This window comes from Nicotiana tabacum, chromosome 24 (assembly GCF_000715075.1).
Source record: "Nicotiana tabacum cultivar K326 chromosome 24, ASM71507v2, whole genome shotgun sequence".
NCBI classification, from domain to species: Eukaryota; Viridiplantae; Streptophyta; class Magnoliopsida; order Solanales; family Solanaceae; genus Nicotiana; species Nicotiana tabacum.
The window spans coordinates 24,585,395-24,613,047 of record NC_134103.1 but is presented as its reverse complement, the minus strand read 5'-3'; the positions used below and the strand labels follow the sequence as shown (position 1 = coordinate 24,613,047).

Below are 27,653 nucleotides of genomic sequence, written 5' to 3'. Positions count from 1 at the left end.
ACTTGGTAGCTACAAAATATCAGGAGGGAATTTCCTAGTTAACTGTTTGCATTGACGTTGAATATATAAGTTAGTAAAATCATAACATTAACTTTCAAATAACATACAGTACTTGGTTCCATTTTTAAATACAGTATCTGAATCGTTCGTCTGAGAAACCATCACAAGATTTCTTCAAATAAGATTATCCTCCAAGCTCTTGTCCCCACAACTTTTAATAAACGAAGAGAAATTGGTTTACTAATAGATATAGCATTATTGGCAACCTCAAGATGTCGCGTTGTTAGAATGATTCTGCTTCCATTTTTAGCATCATAGAAGCAAAGACTTAAATCATCCCATGCACTTGCTTCCTTATCACGCCCAACTCTAGTCCTAAAAAGGATAAGCGGTCGCTGCAAATATAATCTGGTCTAAAAGTCTGGAGTCGAATCCCACATAAAACTAAGGTTTTGCTGTAACTGTTAAGTATCACTAAGAATACAAGCTCGAACAACTCCTAATTTATAAATATCAAGATTCCGTTTTCTTACTAATTAACTAGCAAATTAAAATAGTAAATTAACAACTAAAGATACTAAGGTTCTGGGGACAAGATTAAGGAGGCCTAGAGTTATAATTACCCCAATTGTCGGAATCCTTCTCGCTACGTCTCCTATAATATCGCCTAAGTATCCTCTATTGATCATGAGCACTCGACTTATCGTAATTCTCTCTCGAGCAACTACGACAATCTACTAGTCATATTCTCTCGAATTACGCTAGCTCGCACTTTTTCACCGCTCACTATGATCACGTCAAAGCTTCGTTATCTCTAATCCCGCTTTTAAACCCGCCGTACTGATCTCTCATATACGTTAGGAGTGACGTTATTCAATAACCACCTAAATATGTACTCTTTTTCAAGCAATACATAATAAATAGGCGTCGTTAATTGAGAGATCTTCAATTAACTAAAATAAGCACATAGTTGAACAAATAGAAAGATTCAAAAACTCGATTATATCAAAACATATCAAGAATTCATCCTACAAAAGGTTTCATCAAAACCCTAAATAACAAATTAGCTATTCATAATAGTATGCAAAACTACAATACTAGAATTCATAACCAATAATGAAAATAGGAAGAAGAAAGTGAAAAACTCGTAGAAGAATTCTCCGTCTTGCTCCTTGTGTGTTATTTCCTCCTTAGGTCGATTCCCTCTCTAATGATGTCTTACCATAAAAAAACTAACTTTAAGGGGTATTTATAGGGTAGGGGCCGAATTCTACATGTCCAAAACTAATGAGGAATTAAAATTTGCTCGGATGGCATCGTCGGCGCGAGGCACTGTCTATGGCGCCATTGTTTCGGTGCAAGGCACTATGTGGGGCGCCAATGACAGTGCCCTGGACAATGCCTTGCACTGTCTATGGCACTGTTGTTTCTGCGCAAGGCACTGTCTGGGGCGCCAATGACAGTGCCCTGGACAATGCCTTGCACTGTCTATGGCACTGTTGTTTCGTTGCCTTGCACTTCTTCTTTTATTGCTCCATTTTATAGCTCTGAGGTACCATTCTGTGTAATTTTTCTCCAATTCATGTCCAAGCATTCCTACACGTGAAATAAGCTCTATTAAGCGCAATTGTCACACAAATTAGCATCCAAATAACAAGCAAGTAGGGTAAATAGCATCAAAATATATGGAATTATAGCACGACATCAACACCCCACACTTAAATGTTGCTCGCTCTCGAGTCAACCAACCAAACACTTCTTCTTCAAGGACCCAACAAGCCACATATTTATAGCACACTACACTTATGACCATGGTTGATAGCAACAATTAAGCTCTAGCATATGCGGTCAAAATACACTTCCCGTACTGATGCCCAATTTCAAAACATCTAACATAGGAACAACATGATTATAACAATCCTAGCCTCGAAAACTAACTTAATGTCACAATGCACCCGAGGCTTGAATACTTAATCTAACAGAGAGGTCTAATAATGTTACTTATCATTTGTGAAACCATGTGCACTCTCAATAAAACAAAGAGTAAGTAGTCCACACATCCAAATCACATTGATCGAATATATTTTAAGGACTCACACATATGAAGAAAAATCACACTCTCTCTCTCTCAAAGAAGTCACATGCACGCAAAAGGTACCATAGGCTTGCCCATTATATAAACCTATACTAATGTAGACCCGCTCGATCTGAAATCACTTAGGACTTATTATGGTTGTAATGTGGGCTAAGGGAAGAGTAGGATATATTTCGGATATAATGGCTAACCCTCATAAGCACTTTAACATATCCCGCATTCAATTTTAAGTGCAATTCCGTCAATCCACTTCAATCATCACAAGATATCTCACCCCAAAATATTTTTTCTTCTTCTTTACACACTACTTCATATCACATCCACTAGCAAAAATAAGAAACCTTTATTTATTTAATTATTCTTCTCTCTCTTTTTTTTTTTTTTTTTTTTTTTGTATTTTTGCCCTGCCGCTAGTGGATTTTATTTAAAGCACAAGTGCACATTTCTTCCTTCTATTGGTTTCACTCGAAAGTTACCCCAAGTTTTCTCATTACTTCTTTCTAGTGTTCTCTTTGCAATTCAAGTGCTTTAAGGGGTATAAGGATCAAAATGATTCAATTAAGAACAAAAGGGGATAGACTTATAATTCGGGTGCCAAAAGAAAGGCTAATAGGCTCAAAAGGGTAAACTAGGGATGACTTAATTTGTGATAAGCAACAAAACTCAAAAAGATAACATCACTTTTCAAACCGAGCAACACCTAGGATTTCGATTCAATTCATATTCCGGGTTCTAGACTCAAATGCGATAACATGGACTATACAAAGAACTCAATTCACACATGTCACATGACTCACTAAGGACGATTTCATTCGGACTCTCACTCAAACACGTATTCAGAAAGCGAAGAGATATATTAAGCATAAAGCACAAAGTGAACACAAGTCAAGCAACCGAGACGTAGGAGTTATACCACATGCTATTCATTTTTACCAAGGCATCATCATATATTTAAAACTAAGGAAAGGTGAAACGCATGCCAGAACCTAAGTATGCAACCATCAAACAAGTCCAAGATGCAAATCACATCAGTTCTTCCGCTTCTTTTCTCCTTTATTTCCTACATACTACTCTAAAAGTAAAAATAAAAAAATAAAAATAAAAACTACTACCCGGTTCAAGTTACATCCCATGAAAAATAACCGAGGCACTAAGAAAAACTACAGGGGATTATTACTAACTAAGGAAAATAAAAGACATATTTTTGTATTTTGTTTCTAATTTTTTTATATTTTTTGTTTAGACTTAAATCTCTCAAGAAAACTATCTAGGAGATCTATCGTTGGGTCCATGAATCCTTGGCAAGTTAGATCGAAACACCTTTCGAATGATGATGAGGTAGATCATCGCCTTAGTAGGCTGAATGTTACTCGGAAGATAGATCTAAACCAAGTGCTCGTTTCACATCCTCCAATTGTGAAGAAAAAGATGATCCTAGTACAATGCCGCTAGGACTATTACAAACTAGAATTCATGGAGGGTGTGAGCTTGCTCAGTTTTTTGTTCAAATGAGGATAGAAGAATACAAGCAAGGACCCATTACTAGGAAACATGAGGATAGTCTATTATTTGTTCTAACAAAGTCATCTTATGATTTTCTTAGCTTAATCCATGAAATAAGCAAATAATACCTGCAAGAAAATTTGACACCTTAAAACTTCAATTCTTCGACTTTCTAAACATTTTGAAGGGACTGGCCACTTAAAGTTTAGCATTATCTGATACCTAAGTTATTCACTAAAAGCTTCAATGACGCTAAAAATGTCACCACAATTCAGGTTCGCTTCATAGCAATAATGTTTAAGAAAAAAATTGCTAGTCGAGGACATAAACTGGCATTTCGAAGGAAAAAACAGCTATACAGAAGAGCAAAGAAAGCATTGTTTAACGTTTGAAAACATTTTCTTATTTGTAGTGGAGTGTGAATGAAGTAATGGCAAAATAAGAAGATGTGGTCTCGACTCAATTTCAGTCCATGTTCGGCGCCCAGGGACTACTCTAATTCTAATACAAAAGTAGTCATGTTTTTAATTTGGTATGCTTTAAAGAGCTGCAATAGACAAGGCTGCTAATTGAATTTATCCATCACCCACATGTCTGTTTTAAGAGTCTAGCAAGTCTGTTCATGTCTAAGATAATCCATAGGTAAATATGTTTCTTTTTCAAATAATGAAGCTTCTCAACAGACCACAAACTAAGCCCAATAAACCAATAAGCTCTCTAGATGTTAATTACTTAGTAGAGCTGCAACAAGAATGTGGGCGTCTAATGTCTCTGTTTTCTTGAAGTGCTTCTACTGCAATTAGTAGTAATTGTATTGTTTTACAGTTACAAAACATACATAAACAAATGACCAGACAATGTTATGGTCGAGGAATACACTTTTTACAATTAGACCAATAAATAAATAAAACTAATTTTTCAGAGATATTTTACTTTGTAGCGACATTCCTCAGTGTTCATTTATCATCTAGCAGATATATTTGTTGCTACATTCCAGAAATGTCAGCTCCACCACCTTGCTTTAAGAATCATCTGCAAAACCAACAATTCACAGATGTAGTCATTACAACCAATCATCTGATCAAAAGAATATATATAAGGAGGGTATTTCCTAGTCAGTTGTTTACATTGATAAATACCACGCTTTGAGAAGTTTATCGATCTATCATTGCTAAAAAATTCTCCTTTTTTTTCATTGGTAGCACTTCTATGTCAAGAGCTTTTATTTTTGATTAAAATAAAATACTAAATAAATAATAAAGCTTTAAACAAGGTGGCAAACAAAGAGAGTGGAGTTATTAGCAAAAGGAAACCTTTTATAGTAACGGGAGTGTATCAAACAGAGTTCAAAAATGAAAGTTGAATTTTCTCATTAGTGTACCTGAATCTGAGTTGTTATCATTCTGCGTCGTGGTCTCGTGGATAAGGATCTTGAAGCCAGAATTTAGATAATCTTCAACTTGTATTTCTCGGATATCCCTTGCTGACATTACAACATATTCGTTGCACTCCCTTACCTCAATGGACTTTAAAGAAGAGATGTCTCCAAAACAAGAAGGGATCTCCTTCAGATTTTCTAGTCCACGCAAAAACAAGCGTTCAAGGTTAGGAAATGCGTCCTTGGAGATAGTCCATTCTTCAAGACTGTGACAAAACATTAATTTCAAGACTTTAAGTTCAGGGAACCCGTCTTCGCTAACTTCCCATTCTTCATCGTCAAATTCAATGGCTAGCAGTTCTAGCACCTGAAGGTTCTGAAGTTGAGCAATGTTTGATAAGTGCTCATGGCCCAGTCTAAAGACGGACAGTTTCAATATTTTGAGATTTGACGCGGAGATGCATACAGGATACCGATGCTGGAGCTCTACGACTTCACTAATAACGTGTAGCGTCTCAAGCTGTGTTGAAAAATCCAATACACGGAACGTAAAGCTGCAAACACCCTTGAATTTGCATTCCATTTCCCGAATATTAGGTGCTTTTCTCAACATCACTTTAACATCCTCGACACAAGAAAAATATGGTTGAGACAGAGTGTCCAAATCATAAAATTTTGAGGAGTCCTCAAGTAACTTTTCCGCATTTTTTATTGTGAAGAAGTGACTAATATGCAGATGTCTCAATTTACTCATCTTCCTAAGAGTAACCGGTAACAACATTTGTCCCCTAGATTTTAATATTAGAGTTTCAAGATTCGAAAGATTGGCTATGGATGATGGAATTGACTTCTGATCAATTTCTGCAGAGAGGTATCTCAAGTAAACTAGACCAGCTGGAAAAAAATCTATAACAATGTGGTGCTCCAAATCCAACACTTTTAGAAACTTGAAATTCTGTAAAATGCGTGAAATTGTGAGACCGGGTTTGGGTACGGGGAGACGGGCAAAGATATCTGTATCACTCCTGAAAAGTACAGATCCAACAAGTGAGCAAGACGAGCTCCATTCTTCAAGATTATCCACTTCACGAAAAGCCAAGCGACATTGCACATGCTGCTTACGAGAGTAAATGTTGGAAGAAAGATTGGCATTTTGTTCCCTGTGAATATAAGAATTAGCAAAATAATAATATTGATGTTCAATTATAACCAGTATACTTGATCATTGTGAATATATAAATTAGTAAAACCATGTACAATTAATTTTCAAATATAACTTTAAATACTTGATTTATTGAACAAATGAAGTATCATTAATTGGTATATATATTACCGTATTATCCATATCAGAAGATTCTCCTCTGTTGCTTTTTCCTTGCAGAACTCGAGCAATAAATCATGAAGGCGACATGCTTCGACCTTACCATCTGAATCAGCTCGTTGAGAAATCATCACAAGATTTCTTCCAATAAGATTCTCCAAATAACCTTCTGCTATATCCTCCAAACTCTTGCCTTCACAACATTTTATAAATGCTTCTGATATCCATAGCCTTGTTAACCTGGAAGCATCAATCACTCTATCCTCTAAAAATTCTCCAAAATAAAGGAAGCAAGACCTGAGATGATAGGGTAAAATCTGATAACTTTGTTCCACAATGGCTTTTGAGTCACCGTGAATGTGGGAACTTAAAGTTGTAGCCACTTGTTTCCAACTCTCTTCTTTCCTCTCCATCCTTGCCAGAATACCAGCTACCAAAATAACTGAAAGAGGCAGCCCTCCACACTTTTTTGCTATTTGTCGACCAACATCTTCAAGGGGAGCAGAATAGCTTTCCTCAGCAAACACTTCAGATTTTAGTAACTCCCAACTTTCATCATCATTAAACATACGAAGGAGAAAGGGATCAGTATGAAATCTAGCATAGTTGGCAACTTCATGATGTCGTGTTGTTAGAATGATTCTGCTTCCATTGTTAGCATCATAAAAACAACCTATCAAATCATCCCACGCGCTATTTTCCCACACATCATCAAGAAGGATAAGGTACCTTTTCCATACTAAAGCTTTGCGAAGCATATTAGATAATTCACTGTCACGCCTTCCTCTATGTTGAAAATCCTCACCAACAGCATCATGTAGCAATGCCAATAACAATTCCTTACGTGAATATACTTGAGACACACAACACTGTGCACAAATATCAAAGTGAGAGACAACTGACCTGTCACAATAGAGTCTATAGGCCAAAGTCGTCTTACCTTGACCCGGCATGCCGACAATTGAGATAACATCTCGCCCTCTGGTTCCTCTTATTAGCTTGTGTCTTAACTTTTCTATTACATCCTCAAACCCCACAATTTCTTCATTTATCCTTGGGGTCCTTCCCAGTTGTGATGACATATGATCAGTGGCAGTATTCATGGTATCATATATACTGAACTAGACATTTTCTTTTCTTGAATCTCTGCTACGTTTGTTTTGATACAAGTAATCTCCTCTATGATATCAAGGAGCCAATGCTCAAGACACCAGGGAGGTACTTCTTTGCTTATACAAGCATCAACTACATACTCCACCTCATATGCTATGCCAATCAATAGTGTAGCCCCCTTTTGAGTTTCCTCGTGCTTGTCATGTAGCTCTTCGGCAACAGCCTTTAGAAAAGGTTGCAAGCTCTCAAGTTCCTTCTGAATTATTTGAAGCTGGTTCATGACAAAAGCGAGGGAATCTGAATGGCGGCTCTGGAACTCCTTCAAGTTGTTTAAATAAAAATCAACATAGCCTAGTCCATGAATCCTCGGCAAGTTAGATTGAAACGCCTTACGAATGATGAGGTATATCATCGTTTTGACAGGCTGAATGTTTCCCGGAAGATCAAGACTAAGTGCTTGGTTCACATCCTCCAACATCATGCCTTTTTTCTCCCCCTCGCTATCATATAATGAGTAAATTAGAAGTCCGGCATCAACAATAACAGTGTCCATATCTTGACAATGAAACTCAAGACCTAGTATTGGCAAATGGATGAGATTGGCTCTTATAAGGCTGAGCATATCCTGAAGGATTGCCATTTGATCATTTGAAGAAACTGTCCCACTAGGATTACTAACAGTGGGTAGCTTCATCAAATTGTGTGCGGGAGCCTCAAGAAATCCGCAACAGTTAGTTGCATGCTTATTTTGAATATTGGGATGCCATCCTGGTTGTATAATCGACTTCAAATCGCACAGGACATCTGCATAAATTTTGCGAATGCCTGGTTGAATGGGCCTAATCTTCATTTGCAGGAGATTAGAAAACAAAGCATTCATTTCACCTGGAGCCACGTCTTGATTTTCCTTGGCATGGATTGGCAAATACAACCATGCAACCATTGCTGCGTGGCTGGACGCAATTAAGACGTGAGTGAAGAAAGTATGTTCGCTTCGAGTTGGCTCTGTGCATTTGTTTGAAACAAAGCAGACGAAAAATCTCAGCAAATTCAACTCCTTTAAAACCTCTTCTATTTGTTCCTTGGTTTTCGGAACATAAAGTAGCGAACAAGGATCATCAATCTGCACTAGAATATTGAGATTCTCTATAACAGCATCGATGAATTCCATTAGAAATTTGGGGGTATGAATATCATCCTTGTTAGCTGGAAGTGGTATTGATGATACTTCGGCGAAGGAGTATTTTGATCGGAATTTCAGCTTAGTCTTCCAATTTCCTGTTGGCACGTCAGAGGTAAAGGGATCAAAATTTGGATCCACAGACCCCTCCCAGTCAGAATCAGAGAAAAAGATTCGTTGAGTAGCCTGTTGAACTGATATGGATTTCTTCCAAATTTCTTTCATTTTCTGTGCGACGTCGAGCATGCCGCATTCACCTGCGAAGGTGAAGCTCTGCAGACTGAGAAAACTGTCCAGGAAATTTAACTCCCACAGAAAGAACTCCAATCGATCCCTTGAAACATCGTCAATGTTAGAAGGTCGAAGTTCAAGAAAGTCACGTCTTATTTTAGACAAATCTTTGTCTAGAAACATGATTCTCCCTCTTTCTTAGAAATTGTGTATGAACTTGAACTGCAAGGGGAAGAAGGAGAGAATTTGAGATACAAATCAGACGTCTTCCTTTAATAGTTTTTTTCTTTACTTTGATTCTGTCTTGCTCAGAATCTTACTATTCAGACATCTATTTTAGTTGCATCAATTATAACCAGCAAGTCAACTTATTGTAAGTAAGTCCACATTATTTGTTGCTGCATATTGGTAGATTCCTTTCCTTTTCTTTTTAGATCCAACCTATCCAATTTTTACGGTACTTCACGGCCTAGCTGTACCTAGTTACCAATTAGGCAATTACAACAACAATAACAACAAATCCAATTTAATCCCATAAGTGGGTCTAAGGAGGGTAGTGTGACGCAAACCTTATTCCTACCTTGTCAATTTATTTTTGTAAATACAACAACATACCCAGTGAAATACCACATAGTGAGGTATGAGGAGGATACTGTGCAGACCTTATCCCTACCCTAGTGGGATAGAACACTGTTTCCAATAGACCCTTGGCATAGTACAAGAAATAAAGTAAAGGGAAAGCCATGGAAAAAAGAAAAAGCAATAACAAGAAGCAGTAATAACAACATGAAGATAACATAACCAAAGCAAAATAGACAACCAGTAATAATAGAGATGTAAGTGGTAAATACATAACCATTATTGAATTCTCATATCACATGGGTACAGGTAGATCTACCTACAGGCTACACAAAGTAATATAACAGTAGTCATTACATCTGTGAATAATCAACCAAGAGCCAGGTTACCCAGCTCTACTTAATTAATCATCAAGTTGAAGTATTTGAAAACAGATGCCTTGAAATGTATTTGGCCATTTTGTAACTCGATGAAGTGAAAGAGTTAGATAAAAGGGGGAAAATAAGTAAATTAACTAGAAGCATGGAGTAGCTAAAACAAATCGAAAAGATTTAGCACAATTTATGAGGAAAAAAGAAGAAGCCGCTTACATAAAGAGTCAATTCAACTCAAAGCTTCTCCTTCAACTTCCTTGTCACTTATTCTTGCTCATCATTCCTCACACATGAAAAGTAAGCTGAAATGGTGAGCTTTGGGAGTGAATCTTAGAGTGCAAACTTTTAGAAAAGTATAAGTCCTCTTTAGAGTTCGTTTCTGGGTTCCCTCTCTAAGTTTTCGGGTTGTTTTAACACGGATTTGCTGCTGTTTTTACGCTGTTTTAGTTGCTGAATTACTGTTTATTCTTTTGCTACCAGGTAATCCTTTAAGACTCGTAATGTACGTATTTTCAGTAAAACAATGTTATAATGACAATAACAAAGACAATTCAAGTTGATAATAACGATAATTAAAGAAGATAAAGAAGACATAAATTTAACGTGGTTCGGTCAAGGTGACCTACGTCCACAAGCGGAGAGAAGCAATTTCACTATACCAACAAGAGTACAAAAGAGAGTACAAAATTAGTCCCAAATAACCCAAGAGAATAACCTAACAAGATCACTTCAAAGAAAGGGTCCACACAAGTGTTTCCCAACACTCACTCTCTTACAAAATACTCTATAATGAAATAAAAGAATAGAAAGAAAGACAAGAGTGAAAAACTCTTGAATTGGTGTGTTTACAAATGAGGAGAAACTTCTCTATTTATAGCAAGAAATCTTTGGTCTAATAGTGTATATTATGTCATGACAAATGTCATGGTCCACAAATTTTATTATAGTGGATATTATGTCATGATTTGTCATGAAAATTTAGCCCCCACTTGAGAAGAAACCAAATTAATGGCCATATTACAAATCTCCTCCTTGGCCTAATTTTGGCTTATATATAGTAAATTTGCTTCACCTTCTCCGCAAAACCCCAATGTGCAAAATCATTCTTCATAAATGCCAATCAAATTCAGGCAAAGCTTGAACATGGACACTCGAAGAGGTTTTGTGAATATGTCAGCAGGATTGTCTCTAGTGTTGATTTTCTGAACAGAAACTTTTCCTTCAGCAATGATTTCTCAGATGAAATGATACTTTATATCAATGTGTTTCGTCCTCTCACGATGCATCTGATGTTTAGTAAAGTGAATGGCACTTTGACTATCACAGAAAATGATAAGACCACCTTGGTGTGAGCTGAGTTCCGCAAATAGACCCTTCAACCATAAGGCTTCTTTGATTGCCTCGGTCACTGCCATATATTCTGCTTCGGTAGTAGATAAAGATACTACATGTTGTAATGTAGCTTTCCAACTAATAGCGCAACCACCAATGCAAAATACATAGCCTGTCAGTGATCTTCTTTTGTTAAGATCACCTACATAATCTGAGTCTACAAAACCAACCAAAGTGTTAATATTTCTCCCAAACTCCAAATGTGTGTTTGAAGTACCTCGCAAGTATCTGAGAATCCATTTCACAGCCTTCCAATGTGCTTTACCAAGGCAAGCCATACGCCGGCTTACCACACTTACTTCTTGTGAAATGTTTGGATGTGTACAAACAATTGTATACATAATACTGTCGACTGCACTGGAATAAGGAACATGTTCCATGTACCTCTATTCTTCCTCTGACTGTGGGGATTGAGCAACTGATAACTTAAAATAAACAGCAAGAGGGATACTAACTGGTTTAGCATCTTTCATGCCAAACCTATCAAAGACTTTCTCCAAATACTTCTTCTGGGTCAGGAATAATATGTTGGCTTTTCAATCTCTTTTGATCTACATGCCAAGGATTTTCTTAGCTACTCCCAAATCTTTCATCTCAAATTCACTTTTCAGCTGATTTTTCAAATTGTGAATTTCTGTTAAATCCTTAGTAGCAATGAGCATGTCATCAATATAAAGTAATAAGTACACAAATGAACCATCATTTAACTTCCGGAAGTAAACGCAATTATCATACATGCTCCTCGAATAACCATGACCCAACATAAATGAATCAAACCTTTTGTACCATTTATCTTGGAGAGTGCTTTAATCCGTACACGAATTTCTTCAACAAGCAAACATGATCTTCTTTTCCTTCAACTTCAAATCCTTCGGGTTGATACATGTATATTTGTTCCTCAAGTTCGCCATGTAAGAAAATTGTCTTAACATCAAGTTGTTCTAATTCCAAATCATACATGGCAACGAAGGCAAGCAAGACATGAATAGAGCTATGTTTAACAACATGTGATAAAATATCATTAAAATTAACTTCTTGTACCTGACTATAGGCGCTTTGCAACTAATCGTGCCTTATACCTCGCATTTTCAACCCCTGGAATGCCATCCTTTTTCTTGAAGACCCATTTGCAACCAACAATTCTTTTTCCTGATGGCGGCTTCATAGGAGACCAAGTACCATTCTTGTGGAGAGACTCAATTTCTTCTTTCATTACAATCAGCCACTTGGTTGAGTCAGCACCTGAAACTGCTTCTAAATATTTTGATGGTTCTCCAATTTCTTCAGTTTTCTGTGCAACTGAAAAAGCAAATGCAACATAATCTCCAAACCTTAATGGTTGTTTACCTTCTCTTCTTGGTCTATGTTTGGCTATAGAATACTCCTCTTCTTCTGGTTCAACTTCAGGAGTCTCAACTTCAGAAATTTCAGCTTTTGTCTCAACTTTAGGAGTTTCAACTGTATTTTGCTCCAAAGTTGATGAGCTTGGCTCAGAAGGAATGCCAACCTCAATCTCCACCTGGTTCTGTGTACGCTTTCCTTTATCTGTATCACAAGAACTAGAAGACCTTTTTTCTAGAATATAACATAGAGGATTCATCAAAGGTTACATCTTTGCTAATTATAAATGTTGGTGTCGTGGGATCAGGACACCATAGTCGGTATCCTTTCACCCCAGATGCATACCCAAGAAAAATGCACTTTTTAGCCATTGGCTCTAATTTTTCATCATTTACATGCATGTATGCAGGGCAACCAAATATCTTTAAATCAGAATAATTAGCAAAAGTACCTGACTACATTTCCTCTTGAGTCTTAAAGTTCAAAGGTGCAGAAAGAGCTCGGTTGACAATATAACAAGCTGTAGAGATAGCTTATGCCCAAAAAGGCATTTGTTAACCTAGCATTTGAAATCATGCAACGAGCCCTTTCCAAAAGAGTTCTATTCATCCTTTCTGCAATACCATTTTGTTGAGGTGTCATTCTCACAGTACGATGTCAAGCAATTCCTTTATTCTTGCAAAATTCGTTGAATTCATCATTACAAAATTCCAAGCCATTATCTGTTCTAAGCCGCTTAACCTGTTTTCCCGTTTGCTTCTCAATCAAAACTTTCCATTGCTTGGAATTTAAGAAAATATCACTTTTATTTTTCAGGAAATAAACCCAAACTTTCCTTGAATAATTATCAATGAAAGTTAACATATACCTGCCACCACCTTTTGATGGGGTACGTGAAGGACCCCAAAGATCTGAATGAATGTAATCCAAAGTACCTTTTATTCTATGAATCACTGGAGATTTGAAGCTGACTCTTTTTTATTTCCCGAACACACAATATTCACAAAACTCCATATTTTCGGTACTTTGGCCACATAAGAGACCTCTTTTGCTGAGGATGGAATGACCTCCGATTGGGACACATATGATTAGAACAACCCGAATCTAAAATCCACTCATTGTTAGATTTGAAACTATTATTAATTTCTAAAAAATAGTTCCCCTAGTCTCATCAGCAGCTACACTTGCTTCGGCAGTGTCAATATTTTTGTGCTCATTTTTTTTTCCTGTATACTTTTCTTTGTTTTTCAATTTAAAGCATTCAGAAATAATGTGACCTTTCTTATGACAATATTTGCACATCACATTTCTGTATCTGGATTTTGACCTTGATTTAGGTCTCTCACTATTTGAATCTTTCTTATTGGATCTACCTCTTATGAATAAGCCTTTCTCTTGGTTCCCACTAGTTTTTCCAGTAATATCTCTATCTATTTATTCTTTTGATTTCAAAATAGATTTGATATCTTTATAAGAGATATTATCCTTTCCATAAAGCATAGTATCTCTTATATGCTTAAACGACTGGGGCAAGAAAACAAGCAATAACACAGTTTGATCCTCATCTTTGATTTCAGTATCTATGTTACTTAAATCCATAAGAAGAGAATTAAAAGTATCAAGATGTGTAAGTATAGAGGTACCTTCAGCCATACAAAAAGTGTAGAGTTTTTGCTTTAGGTAAAGCCTGTTTTCTACTGTTCTTTTCATATATAGAGTTTTCAGTTTTTCCCATATGTCTTTGGCTGAGCTTTCTACTGCAACTTCACGCAAAACTTCATTTGAGAGATTTAAAATAATACTTGCTTTTGCCTTTTTGTCTATGACGACAAACTCCTTGTCCGTCATTTTATCCGGCTTCTTCTCCTTTCCTTGCAGTGCCAAATCTAAGCCATCTTAAGTTAAGATAGCTTCCATCTTTACTTGCCACATTCCGAAGTTTGCACTTCGGTCAAATTTCTCAACATAAGACTTTGTTACAGTCATTTTGGCTATTTAAACTAATCCGTTTAGATCTGACTCCGATACCAATTTGTTAGGCTCTGAAAACCGGATATTGCGGAATTTAGCCAAACAACGTTATAATGACAATAACAAAGACAATGGAAGTTGATAATAACAGCAATTAAAGAAGATAAAGAAGACACAAATTTAACGTGGTTCGGTCAAGGTGACCTACGTCCACAAACGGAGAGGAGTAATTTCACTATACCAACAAGAGTACAAAAGAGAGTATAAAATTAGAGTAAATACTCTAATTAGTCCCAAATACCCCAAGGGAATAATCTCACAAGATACTCCAAAGAAAAGGGTCCACACAAGTGTTTCCCAACACTCACTCTCTTACAAAATACTCTATAATGAAATAAAGGAGGAGAAAGAAAGACAAAAGTGAAAAACTCTTGAAGTATTATGTTTACAAATGAGGAGAAGCTTCTCTATTTATAGCCAGAAATCCTTGACCTAATAGTGGATATTATGTCATGATCCACAAATTTTGTTATAGTGAATATTATGTCATGATTTGTCATGAAAATTTGGCCCCCATTTGAGAAGAAGCCAAATTAATGAACATATTACAAATTCTCTCTTCGTCTCTTTTATGTGGTGGTGTTTGTCTAAAACGGAGAGTGTGATCATAAATGGAGTGCTAATATTCTATCTCGTCTACCCTTAGCACTAAACTAAATAGAATATTATTATTATTGTATTATTATTATATTATTATTATTATTATTGCTATTAATACAGTATTACAATCGTTTACTTTTAGAAATTTCAAAACTTTTACACCTTGTAGAGCTGAATAGCTTCACTACTGAATCGTTATTTCTTTTGCTTAAAATATAGGAATTTTATGCAATGAAAGTTTTTTTTCCCTGACATTGAACATAGTTATAAGTAGCAAGCAATGATGCGGTGAGTGACGTATCATATCATAGACCCGAAATTTGACCTTCTGGCCATTTATATTTTCTCGATCAATTCATACGTAATTTTGTTATCTGAATGTGACAAAAAAATAAAATAAAAAAATCGTGACTTTAATGTTATATTATAGTCGAAAAAGTTCAATGATCATACGTGAATTAATCAAAAATTACTCTCAAGACATTTTAAAAATGTTGACAAATTCTCCCTTTTCCCATTTCAGATATATATTTTTAGCATTCTTTCTTTAAGAATTTAATTTTATATATTTAATCAAAACGTTTTTTACTATTCATCAAACAAAATTTACCCTTAAACTGAACTTGCAAGAGAACTATAAATCATGACGTTATTCCTTTTCTTTAAATTTTTGGTATTTTTGTTTTCTTAAGAATTTATAAATAGTACTTAATCATTGTTGAGAAGAAGTTATGAAGAAGTTATCAATGGCGGCTCATTCTCACAAAGACGAAGAAGGACAAAACACTCTAGGTTTCAAGTCAAATGACTATCTTCCGGACATATCTAGGACAAATACTAAGTCCTCTTCTTTGGACTCGTGGCTCAGTCCTGACCTTTGATAAAAAATATGATAGATTAAATAAGGGCCGTTCAGATAAAGCAATTAACAACTGTATAGCTTTGGATTCCACATTTACCTCTCTCACATGTGCACCATATAAATAGGATAGAGAAGAATATTCTTCAGTTATTTAGTTATTAGATAACAAATAAGAAATAGCCAGATGTATAGATAATTCTTTATTATTTTATTTTTCTTTACACAAATACTTGTATAAATACACTGCTTCTGCAGATGATGAAATACACAGAGAAAATTTCCACAAATCTATTTTCATATTTACAATCTTTCATGGTATCAGAGCAATAGCTCGTTTCTGGGATTGATCTTCCTTCTCCTTCAACTTTCTATTCATCATAGTCTCAGTCACCATGAGTGATACAACAGATCTTACTGTACCTCAAACTGGTTCCAGCAATGGAGCTAACTTCGATCCAATCACCCTTACTTCTTGCATTCATCAGATGCTCCAGGAATGAGTCTCGTGAATGAAGCCTTCGATGGAAGGGGCTTTCAAGGTTGGAGAAGGTCAGTTCTGATTGCACTCTCAGCAAAGAACAAACTGGGATTTATTGAGGGAACATGTGCTCCTCCTGTTATCACATCTAAGGACTATCAACCATGGACTAGATGCAATGATATGGTAACTTCTTGGTTGTTGAATTCACACTCCAGAGACATTGGAGATAGTGTCATCTACTCCAAATCTGCAAGAGAACTCTGGATCAGTCTGGAACACAGATTTGGAAAATCAAATGGAGCAAAACTGTATCACTTGCGTAAGGAATTATCTTCTTTAGTTCAAGGAACAAATGATATAGCAAGCTATTTTACAAAACTCAAACGTTTATGGGATGAGCTAGACTCTCTAATTTGTGATGTAAAGTGTGTTTGTGCTTGTGAATGTTCTGGGAAGCAAAAGCTGAAACAATCCTTAGAAGATGAGAGACTTATACAGTTTCTCATGGGACTAAATGATATTTATGGCCAGACTAGGGGAAACATTTTAATGTTGAATCCTCTACCTAGCATAGATCATGCTTATTCTCTAGTATTACAGGATGAGAGTCAGAGAGAGGTCTATATGAATTCTCTTATTTCTTCTAATTCCTCAGCCTTCATGGTGGGAAGTCAGGGAAGTTATGCACTAAGAAACAACAAGCAGATGCAAAGGAACACAAGGTAGACTCATCAATTTCAAAAGGGAGAAAACCCCACACAACTCCAGAAATCAGGAAATAATATGCAGAGATTTGCAAATCAATCACAAAGAAATACATCTTCAAAACCAAAGAAACAAAGGTTCAATCCTAATGTATCTTGCACTCATTGCAAAAAGATAGGACATACAGTTGCAGATTGTTACAGGATTATTGGATTTCCTAGGGATTTTGAATTCACAAATGCTAAAGGAAGTCAAAATCAGATTATGAGCAATGTAGTGCTTGCAGGGGATCAAGCAGATGATGGAGTCAGTAGTTACAATGAAGTGTTAAATCAACACCTCTCTAAAGATCAATTTTCACAATTGGTTCAGATGATCAAACAAGTGAAAGTTTCAGATGGAGGAAGCAGTTCAGAAATAAATGCAAATGCAGTAGCTGGTACTATTAACAAATATACTGGCAGATGTTTTCAGTTTTTAATACTAGTGTTTGGATAATTGATTCAGGGGCTTCAGAACTTATGTGTTTTGATTCAAATGCTTTTATCTCTTTAGATCCTCTTCCTACACCTTTACACATAAATCTACCTAATTCATTTAGGGTAAGTTACACATACCGGGAAAGTCCCAATCTCTCCTAATTTCATTTTAGAAAAGGTCCTTCATGTGCCTAGTTTCAAATATAATCTATTATCAGTTAATAGATTTTTTGTTCAGTTTCAATGCATAATCTTATTCACTCCTACTCAATGTCTATTGCAGACCCCTTTAATGAAGAGGCCTCAAGTTTTTGGTGATACAAGTGAAAGACTCTACCTGTTCCTGCCTAGTTTTAAGGAGAAACTTGTTTCACCTTTAGTTCATAGTGTTTTCAATTGTCTTTCCATTTTCTGCTAATGTGGTTACAAATATAAACCTTTGGCATATTAGATTAGGGCGTATGCCTTTTTCATCAATGAAGAATCTTAGTTTTGTTTCATTGCCTTCCAATTCTGATTGTCTATGTGATATTTGTCCTAAAGCTAGGCAAACTAGGATTCCTTTTCCTTTGAGTCAAATCAAATCCAAAAGAGCATTTGAATTAATTCGTGTGGATACATGGGGCCCTTATAAGGAACCTATTTATAATGGCTTTAAGTATTTTTTAACTATTATGGATGACTATAGCAGTGGTACTTGGACATTCTTGTTAAGCACCAAGAGTAATGCCTTCATAGTCTTAAAGAATTTTTTAACAATGGTAGAAAGGTAATTTGCAGTCAAGGTACAAAAATTGAGAACAGACAATGCCTTTGAATTAGGCAAAGGATCACAACAAGCAGCTTTTCTCAGCTCTCAAGGAAAATACACCAGACTTCTTGTGTATCAACACCTCAACAGAATGACATAGTTGAAAGAAAACATAGACATCTTTTGAAAATAACAAGGGTTTTGCTTTTTCCAATCTAAGGTGCCTATCAGATATTGGGGAGAGTGTCTATCAACTGCAACCTACCTGATAAACATACTACCTTCTAAGGTTCTTCAAGGGAAAACACCCTATTCCATTCTGTTCAATCAGTCTCCTTCTTATGATTCATTAAGGTCATTTGGATGTCTTTGTTATGTTTCTACCTTGTCTAGTGGTAGAAACAAATTTGAGCCAAGGGCAAATAGTTGTGTATTTTTGGGATATCCTTTAGGTCAAAAAGGGTACAAAGTGTTGGAATTAGATACGAAAAGAATTCTTGTGTCTAGAGATGTTCACTTCCATGAAAACATCTATCCTTTTGCTTCAACCACCACACCACACTCAGGTTTTTTCAATCCAGATCTTATATTTCCTACCCCTTCTCCTATAGACACAACCACCAGTGACCTTCCACCAAACACCTCTTTGGTTGAGCCTATATCACCTTCATCACCTAGTATCACCAGGATCCACTCACTTTATTTTTCTCCCTCACCATCACCTGACTTTTCTCATCCTCCTTCTCCCATCACCACAGGTTTGCCCACTACATTTATTTCTACACCAGGAATCAGGAAGTCTACTAGAGTTTCTAAATGGCCTTCTCACCTCAAAGATTTTATTTGCTCTAATGTTTATTTGACCGACCTCACTTCCTCCTGTTTTATTCAGCCCTGCCAGCCTAATATCTTTAGCTTTGGTGCACTTTCTGCTCATAACAGGTAGATGATGCAATCTCTTTAAGAGATTTCAGAACCTACCAGTTCTCTCAAACTTCTGCCCATCTAGGATGGATGCAAGCAATACATTCAGAAATTGAAGCTTTAGAATCTAACCACACATGGGATGTGGTTCTTTTACCACAGGGAAAGAAGGCCCTACCTTGTAAATGGGTCTACAAGGTCAAGCATAATTCAGATGGAACTGTGAAAAGACTCAAAGTACGATTGGTGGTCAGGGGGGACATTCAAAGGGAAAGAATTGACTACACGGAGACTTTTTCTCCCGTAACCAAAATGACTACCATCCGTTGTTTAATGGTTGTTGCAGTAAAGAAGAATTGGCCTATCTATCAATTGGATGTTAGTAATGTATTTTTATATGGTGACTTACAAGAGGAGGTGTTTATGGAGTTTCCAGCAGGTATACACCCACCTAGTCCCAATCATGTATGTTTACTTAGGAAGTCACTTTATGGTTTAAAACAAGCTTCATGACAGTGGTATGCTCGGCTTGCTGGTGCTTTAAGTTTTAAGGGTTATTCCTCCTCCTTAAATGATTATTCTTTATTCTTCAAAAGGACAAACAATCTAATTTCTATAGTAGCTGTTTATGTTGAGGACATTCTCATTAGTAGAGATAATATAGAAGAAATAACCATACTCAATTCTTTCCTTCACAGTGAATTTAAAGTCAAAGATTTGGGTGATCTTCATTATTTCTTAGGTATGGAAATACTTCGAGACAAACATGGGATTATAGTCTGTCAGAGGAAATATACCTTAGATTTATTGAAGGAGTTTGATGTTTCTTCTCCCTCCTCATTCTCTTCTCCGCTTGAACCTTCATCCAAGCTTCACGCTGATGGAGGTCCTTTGCTTCTTGATCCAACCATCTATCGGCACCTTGTAGGAAAATTGAATTACTTAACCTATACAAGACCCGATTTATCATTTGCGATGCTGAAGTTGAGTCAATATATGCACCAACCCAGACACTCGCACTTCTCCACAGCCCTTCGTGTCCTACTCTATTTGAGTTTGGATCCAGGACAAGGAATTCTTTTGAATTCAGACCCTTCTCTATCTCTTCTGGCTTTTTGTGATGCCGACTAGGCTTCGTATCCTGACAGTCGCCGGTCAGTGAGTGGTTTTTACATCAGCCTTGGAGGCTCTCCTATCTCTTGGAAATCCAAGAAACGGGTCTCAGTTTCATTATCATTTGCTGAAGCAGAATATCGATCCATGCGCCGGGTAGTAGTGGAACTCACTTGGCTCACTCGTCTTCTCTCCAACATCTCTGCTACTCCATCTCTGCTGGTGCCAGTTTTCTCCAATAGTAAGGCAGCGATTCACATAGCCCGAAACTCCGTGTTTCACGAGAGAACGAAACATGTAAATCTGGACTGCCACTTTGTCCGGCAATAATTTCTCTCAGGCTTAATCTCTCTTTCCTATGTTCCCTCATCTTCTCAGCTAGCAGATTTGCTCACAAAACCCCTTTCAGGGCCTTCTCACATAGCTATCCTTGGCAAGTTGGGAGTCACTTCATTACCCTCCAACTTGAGGGGGATGTTGAGAAGAAGTTATGAAGAAGTTATCAACGGCGGCTCATTCTCACAAAAACGAAGAAGGACAGAACACTCTAGGTTTCAAGTCAAATGACTATCTTTCGGACAAAGACTAAGTCCTCTTCTTTGGACTCATGGCTTAATCCTGACCTTTGATAAAAAATATGATAGATTAAATAAGGGCCGTTCAGATAAAGCAATTAACAACTGTATAACTTTGGATTCCATATTTACCTCTCTCACATGTGCACCGTGTAAATAGGATAGAGAAGAATATTCTCCAATTATTTAGTTATTAGATAACAAATAAGAAATAGCCAGCTGTATAATAATTCTTTATTATTTTGTTTTTCTTTACACAAATACTTATATAAATACACTGCTTCTGCAGATGATGAAATACACAGAGAAAATTTCCACAAATCTATTTTCATATTTACAATCTTTCAATCATTACCCATCCTTTCTCCTTTATTATTTCTAACTACTTTTTATTTTTATTTTTTATCTTTAATGGATTTATTTGAGGTTAATATATCATATAGATCTAAGTAAAGATAAGAGGTTAAGAACGACAACCTATAACATAAACAATGATCTCTTATTTTTTTTTGGTTTTCGACCCGGTGTCCCGTACCCACATTGGCAGTGGCGGAGCCAGAATTTTTATTAAAGGTGTCAAAATACGGAAAAGGTCCAAATATACCTTTGAACTATTGAAAATAGAGAATTTATTTGTATTTGGGTACAAAATTGCCCTTGCCGTTAATAAATTGGTTCACTTTTGCCCTTCCCCACTAACAGACTCCATATCAAGGATAATTTTGTACCCAAATATAAATGGAGAGCATAATTATTCTATTTTTAATAGTTTAGGGGCATATTTGACCATTTTCCGTATAAAACAATATTTTTTTGCTGAGTTGAAAATCCATGTTGGAGAAAAAGTCTTTTCTGTAAAAATAAAAGGAACGGAATGTTGTGCCATATCTTTTACTTAGTAATTACTACGATGACGAGAAATCTTACGGGAAAATCCCTTCGGCCAGCTGATCACAACCTCCTGCTTCACTTATTATTTTCTTATTGGATCAAATTCGTGTGATTTGATTTTATATTCTTTGAACTCCTAAGTCCTAGCATGTAAGATAACCAAACAATACCCCATTAGAGGGACTCGAATCCGGATCTGCTCAAAGGACACAATGCCATTGTTCAACATTGATGTATCCGTAATAAAATGATCTTTTACATTGTAATATCAATTCTTAATACAAAACCTTATTATTAGAGTACCAAGTAATTAATGGTGAATTTTTTTTCGTTTCATCTTCCTATTTTAATTTGCAATCGCATATCGATACATCCATAAGTTACTATCACAAATTTCACTTTTACATTTCTTTGATGTGGGTATTTGGGTACAAAATTATTCCCTCCTTTTGTACCCAAATATAAACGGAGGGCATAATTGCTCTATTTTGAATAGTTTAGGGGCATATTTGGACATTTTCAACTCAGCAAAAAAGTATTATTTTATACGAAAAAATGGTCAAATATGTCCATGAACTATTGAAAATAGAGCAATTATGTCATCCGTTTGTATTTGGGTACAAAATTATCCTTGATGTGGAGTCTGTTAGTGGAGAGGGGCAAAAGTGAACCACTTTATTAACGACAAGGACAATTCTATACCCAAATACAGACGGAAGGTATAATTGCTCTATTTTTAATAGTTCAGGGACATATTTGACCCTTTTCCGGTCAAAATATAAAAAAATAAACTCACCAAGAAGTCAAGGGGTGTCATTATATAGTTTATATATATATATATATATATATATATATATATATATATATATATATATATATATATATATATATATATCTTTTTTTTTTAAAAATTACCGAGTTATACAGTGTAATTTTCCGGCGAAGGGGTGTCGGTTGACACCCCTTCGGTGCATGTGGCTCCACCACTGCACATTGAGGCATGACTAACCGGATTCGTGCCGGGAAGTCCCACATTTGGGGGTAAGATGCTCCCTAACAAAGGCAACTCCATACTTAGGAACTCGAACTCGAAACCTCTGGTTAAGAATGAAGGAGTACTTACCACTTTACCACAACTCTTGTCCGGTACAAAGTCTACAAACAATGATCTCAAGCACTCGTAAGATAATTTTTAGGAGTTGGAGAGAAAGCTTCTCTTGAAGGGTGAATTTTGATACCAATTTTATGGTTTTATTTAGTAAACTTTACATATCTAAAAATCACATAACAGTAATATAAATTATAATTAGTCATAATAAATACTTAAAAAACAATATACTTAATAATTGTAATAGAAAAGGCTACTTGATTCTACCAAGGGACATGTAAATGAGACCGATGAAGCATTATTTTTATATTTAAAGTTTTCATATGCCTTTTTCTGACTAAGTAGTTCATTCTGTCGCTTTCATATAACCTCACACATAATTCAACTAATACAAACAAAAAAACAATTGACAGTTAAAAGACTAGGAAGGTGGACAGACGGTATCAGCTATGGAATACTCTCTTGTTCACTTTTACTCTTCCGCAAGTAGCTTTTTAAGAAATAATAATTACTATAGTATATATTTCACCATATAACTCCTAATAACGATAAATAGTCTCTTAGCATTTCAAAATTTCTATAGAAATGAGTAATTAATTAAAAAGGTAAAACAAAAAAAAATATTTTTCTCTTGATTTGTTTAACTTGACAAGTAAAAGTAAAAATCTATTTTTAGCATAGTGAACAAATAAAAGTGAACGGAAAGAGTTATTTTAATAGCTAACAATAGTTCTTTGAATTGTCCCACTCCAACACGTGTTCGGCATCCGATGCATTAATTTTTCATTGAACGAACAATTAACCTCTAAACTCATGATAAACCGTACATAACATAAAGTAATCTCTCATAACTTTTGAACATAATACAGAATCCATTGGCATTTAACATGTTTAAAACTTTATACATAATTCATGAAGTGCATATGGTACTATCATTTACATAAACGCATAATCCATACTAAGGGGCGGATCTTATGTGTAAGAGATGGGGGCACGTTCTGGCCGAGACTATGCAATAGAATGCATGCATCTATGTATATATAGAAGGAATGTAGTCAAATATTTTAAGTGGCACCCTCGTTAACAAAATGACTCGAGGTGCCACTGATAATGTACTATCATCTCATCTTGGTGGTGCGAGTTCGAGTCAGGCCTAGGACACTTGATTTAAAGTTTTGTTTGGTTCATTTAAGACAGCTATAATTAGAGGTTTACTCATTTGTTTCTTCTTCCTAATAAATTGCTCTCTTTTGTTAATTAGTAGTTCTGCTGATCTTTTCTTTGTACGTAGTTTATTTTAAATTTTTTTTTTCTATAAACATAAAATATAAAAATATTTTCTTTTCTCGTAACTCCCTCCCATCATCATTGTTGCGCTTTCCCAACTCCTCCATGATTTATCAATAGACGATAAAAAAATCAATCTTTTTCTCCAGGAGTACAATTCTGATAAATCTATGTGTAGAAACCAAAAATATAGAAATACTTGAATAAGTTCTTGTTCTAATCAAGGAAGAAAGTTTATTTTATTGTCAGATTGCTCTATAATAGGACAATTTTAATGTTGAGTGAGATAATTTTCACAAAAAAGATAGTAAATTAAAAAATCTCTGTAAACTTGCTTCTGTTTTAATATTTAGAGTGCTTATTAGTACAAGTGTTTGCCTTGAGTATCTAAATATAAATTGATAACGAGCCTTTTTTTAAAAATACAAAATGCATCATCCAGTTGAATTTTATGCCTTTTTTCCAAGTTCTCATAATAATTACATAAATTTTTTGCTCGATCGATTTATTTATATTAACTTTAAAGACGAATAACCCAAACCGAAACTCAAATAGACCAAACCGATTAAATTTATACCCTATTTTGACAATGTAAATTATAGTATGGTTACGCTCAAAATTTTGTGGCACCCGGAGCCTCTGAATTCTGGATCCGCCTCTGTCCATAGTACACATATTATAAATATGTCGACTATATATATATATATATATATATATATATATATATATATATATATATATATATATATATATATATATATATATATATATTTTGTGTGTATATATATAGTGTTTCTATATTTGTATTGCATGAAATCAAATACAAAGTCAAAAATTATATTCAACGTTTGTACACAAGCAAACTCATAAGAAAACAGAAAAGGGTGAAACCATTCACCTCAGAAGCCAAAATCTAATGGCTGACACCAAACATTAAGGTTTGAATTTGTTCCGTTGTTAAACTTGAAATGTATTAGCTTACAATGAATGCAACAATTGACGGAATATTTTACAGAATATATTAAAGAAAATACTAACAAAAATATTACATAGTTATCTTCCCAATTCCTCCAGCTACAAACTCTTCGTACTCTGTTCAGGTAAAAAATACCTATGAGTTAATAGCTTAACAAGTAGTAGTAATTGCTTTGTTCTAGAGCTACAAAACATACATTAACATATGACCGGACAAAGTTATGTTCGTACTCTTTTTAGTTTAGTGTAAAATTTCTCGCTCGAGGAATACACTTTTTACAATTAGACCAATAAATAATACAGTAGTAAAAACTATTTTTCATAGATATTTTAGCAAACATTCCTTAGTGTTAATTTATCATGTAGCAGATATACTTGTTGCTACATTTAGGAAATCTCAGTTGAAATTAGATTAAACCTTAGGTCCCAGCTTCCAGGATGCCTGTAGGCTTTCATGAGTTAATCCATCTTCTATTGCTAAGAAATTTACCATTTTTTTGTTAACTAATAGTACTATTTAAAGAACATTTACCGTAAATAAACAAATAAATAAATAATGAAGCTCTAAACAAGGTGTCAAACAGAAGGAATAGTTGTGCATTGTCAGTACTATACCTGAATTCGAACTCTTATCCTTCTAGAGGATGAAGAGGTTGAAACCAGCATTTCCATAATCTTCAACTTGTTTTAGGATATCTCTGGCAGAGTTGGAACCTGATTCATTGAAGTTCCATATCTCAATGGACTTTAGAGATATCTGCGAAACAAGAAGAGATCTTAAGATATCGATCGGCATCCACACAAAACCAAATGTTCAATGATAGGGAAGGAATCTTCAGTGACAGTCCATCCTGGCAATTGACAATTTAATACTTTCAAGTTTTTGAGTTGAGGGAACTCGTTATTGCTCGCTTCCCATTTGTCATAGTCAAAACTCAAAACCATATGCGGCTCAATTTAAGTACCTCAAGGTTATGAAGCTGAGGGATGCTTGATAGGTGCTGAAAGCCTAGTTTAAAGCTGTGAAGCGTCAATTTTCTGAGATTTGATGCGGAGATGCATACATGGCACTGAGTCGTGAATTCGACAATAAAAAGAAGAAATATTTAGCAACTCAAGCCATGTTGGAAAATCAAACACAAGAATTAAAGATCCTCATAATGTATCCTTTCTTGTCATTTCCAAAGGATACACTCCTTCCTTCCTGAGCCAAGTGAAAGGAAATTATTTGTACTTCCAGTCGTATGCTTTGAGCAACCGCTATTTATGTACCATTGTAGGCTGCTTCCTTTCACTGTTCCCTCCACAAGAAAATCAGGAGTTAAACTTAGGAACCCAAACGAGTTTGGGTCCCTTCTAATGAGGAAAGGGGTGAATGAGGGATCTTATGGTCCAGGCAGGCATCATGCGTATTTTATATGAGGGACCAAGTTCTCTACCAGTAGTTACTTTTTCAGCGAAAACTTTGTTTTTCTGCTGTGACTGAAATCTGGCCTTACAGTTTTCTTTAAAGTGCCAGTGTTGCCACAGTGAGTGCAAAGCCAATTATCAGGTACAGTAACGTACTTGCTATGAGGATTGTAGGGAATCTTTTTCCCTTTGAAACCCAATCCCCTACATGTTTCCCCCATTGTTGATGTATATGGCAGTGACAGCATCAGAGGACCAGGTCCACTTGAGTGATTTTTCAAGGTCACCCTTCACTCTTCCTAGTTCTTCATGAAGTTATTTGTTTTTCTCAAGCTCAGCACACAAACTGGACTTCACTGAATTTAACTCACTTTCAAGCTTAATGTGTGCCTCACTGGCAACTTCCTTTCCCTTTTGAGAATTTTCATGCCTACTCTCCATTTTAAGTTCCCCAATTGTTTCCTTCAAGTCCACTACCACCACTAATAGGTCATCTCTCTCATGCTCAATGTTAGCAACCCTCTCAGTTAAAACATCTTTTTCTTTTCTTAAATACTCAATGGTCTCTTTTAGGTCTACCACAACGACCATTAGATCATCTCTTTCATGTTCTATATTTGTAATTTTTTCATCTAAGGCATTCTTCTCTTTCTTCAGGTTCACAATTGTTTCCTTTAAATAAACTACAACGACTACTAGGTCATCTCTGGTTTGTTCTACTTCTCCTAATTTTACAGTTAAAATATATTTATCATTTATAAGATATAAGCTTCAATTAACACATTTGCCAAAGACATGAGTTTTTTAGGAGAATAAGATTTTAGATTTCTCTGAACATCAGAAAATTTACCTCATCATCGTCGTCATCTTCATCATCATCAGACTGAGCCATCAAGGCAAAGATTGAGTCATACTCTTTTACTTAACTTTATACTTCCATCATTGAACTATCAC

At 35.6% G+C, this 27,653-nt stretch overlaps 1 protein-coding gene and 1 pseudogene across 1 annotated transcript; one reads left to right on the top strand and one right to left on the bottom strand.

The window, feature by feature from the left end:
• Window positions 1-4,372: 4,372 nt before the first annotated feature.
• LOC107795807 (late blight resistance protein R1-A-like) lies at window positions 4,373-10,065 on the bottom strand (annotated as a pseudogene).
• Window positions 10,066-16,496: 6,431 nt separating this feature from the next.
• LOC142178068 (uncharacterized) lies at window positions 16,497-17,207 on the top strand. Its single transcript, XM_075247393.1, has one exon. The coding sequence runs from the start codon at window positions 16,497-16,499 to the stop codon at window positions 17,205-17,207; it is 711 nt and encodes a 236-aa protein (XP_075103494.1).
• Window positions 17,208-27,653: the final 10,446 nt, after the last annotated feature.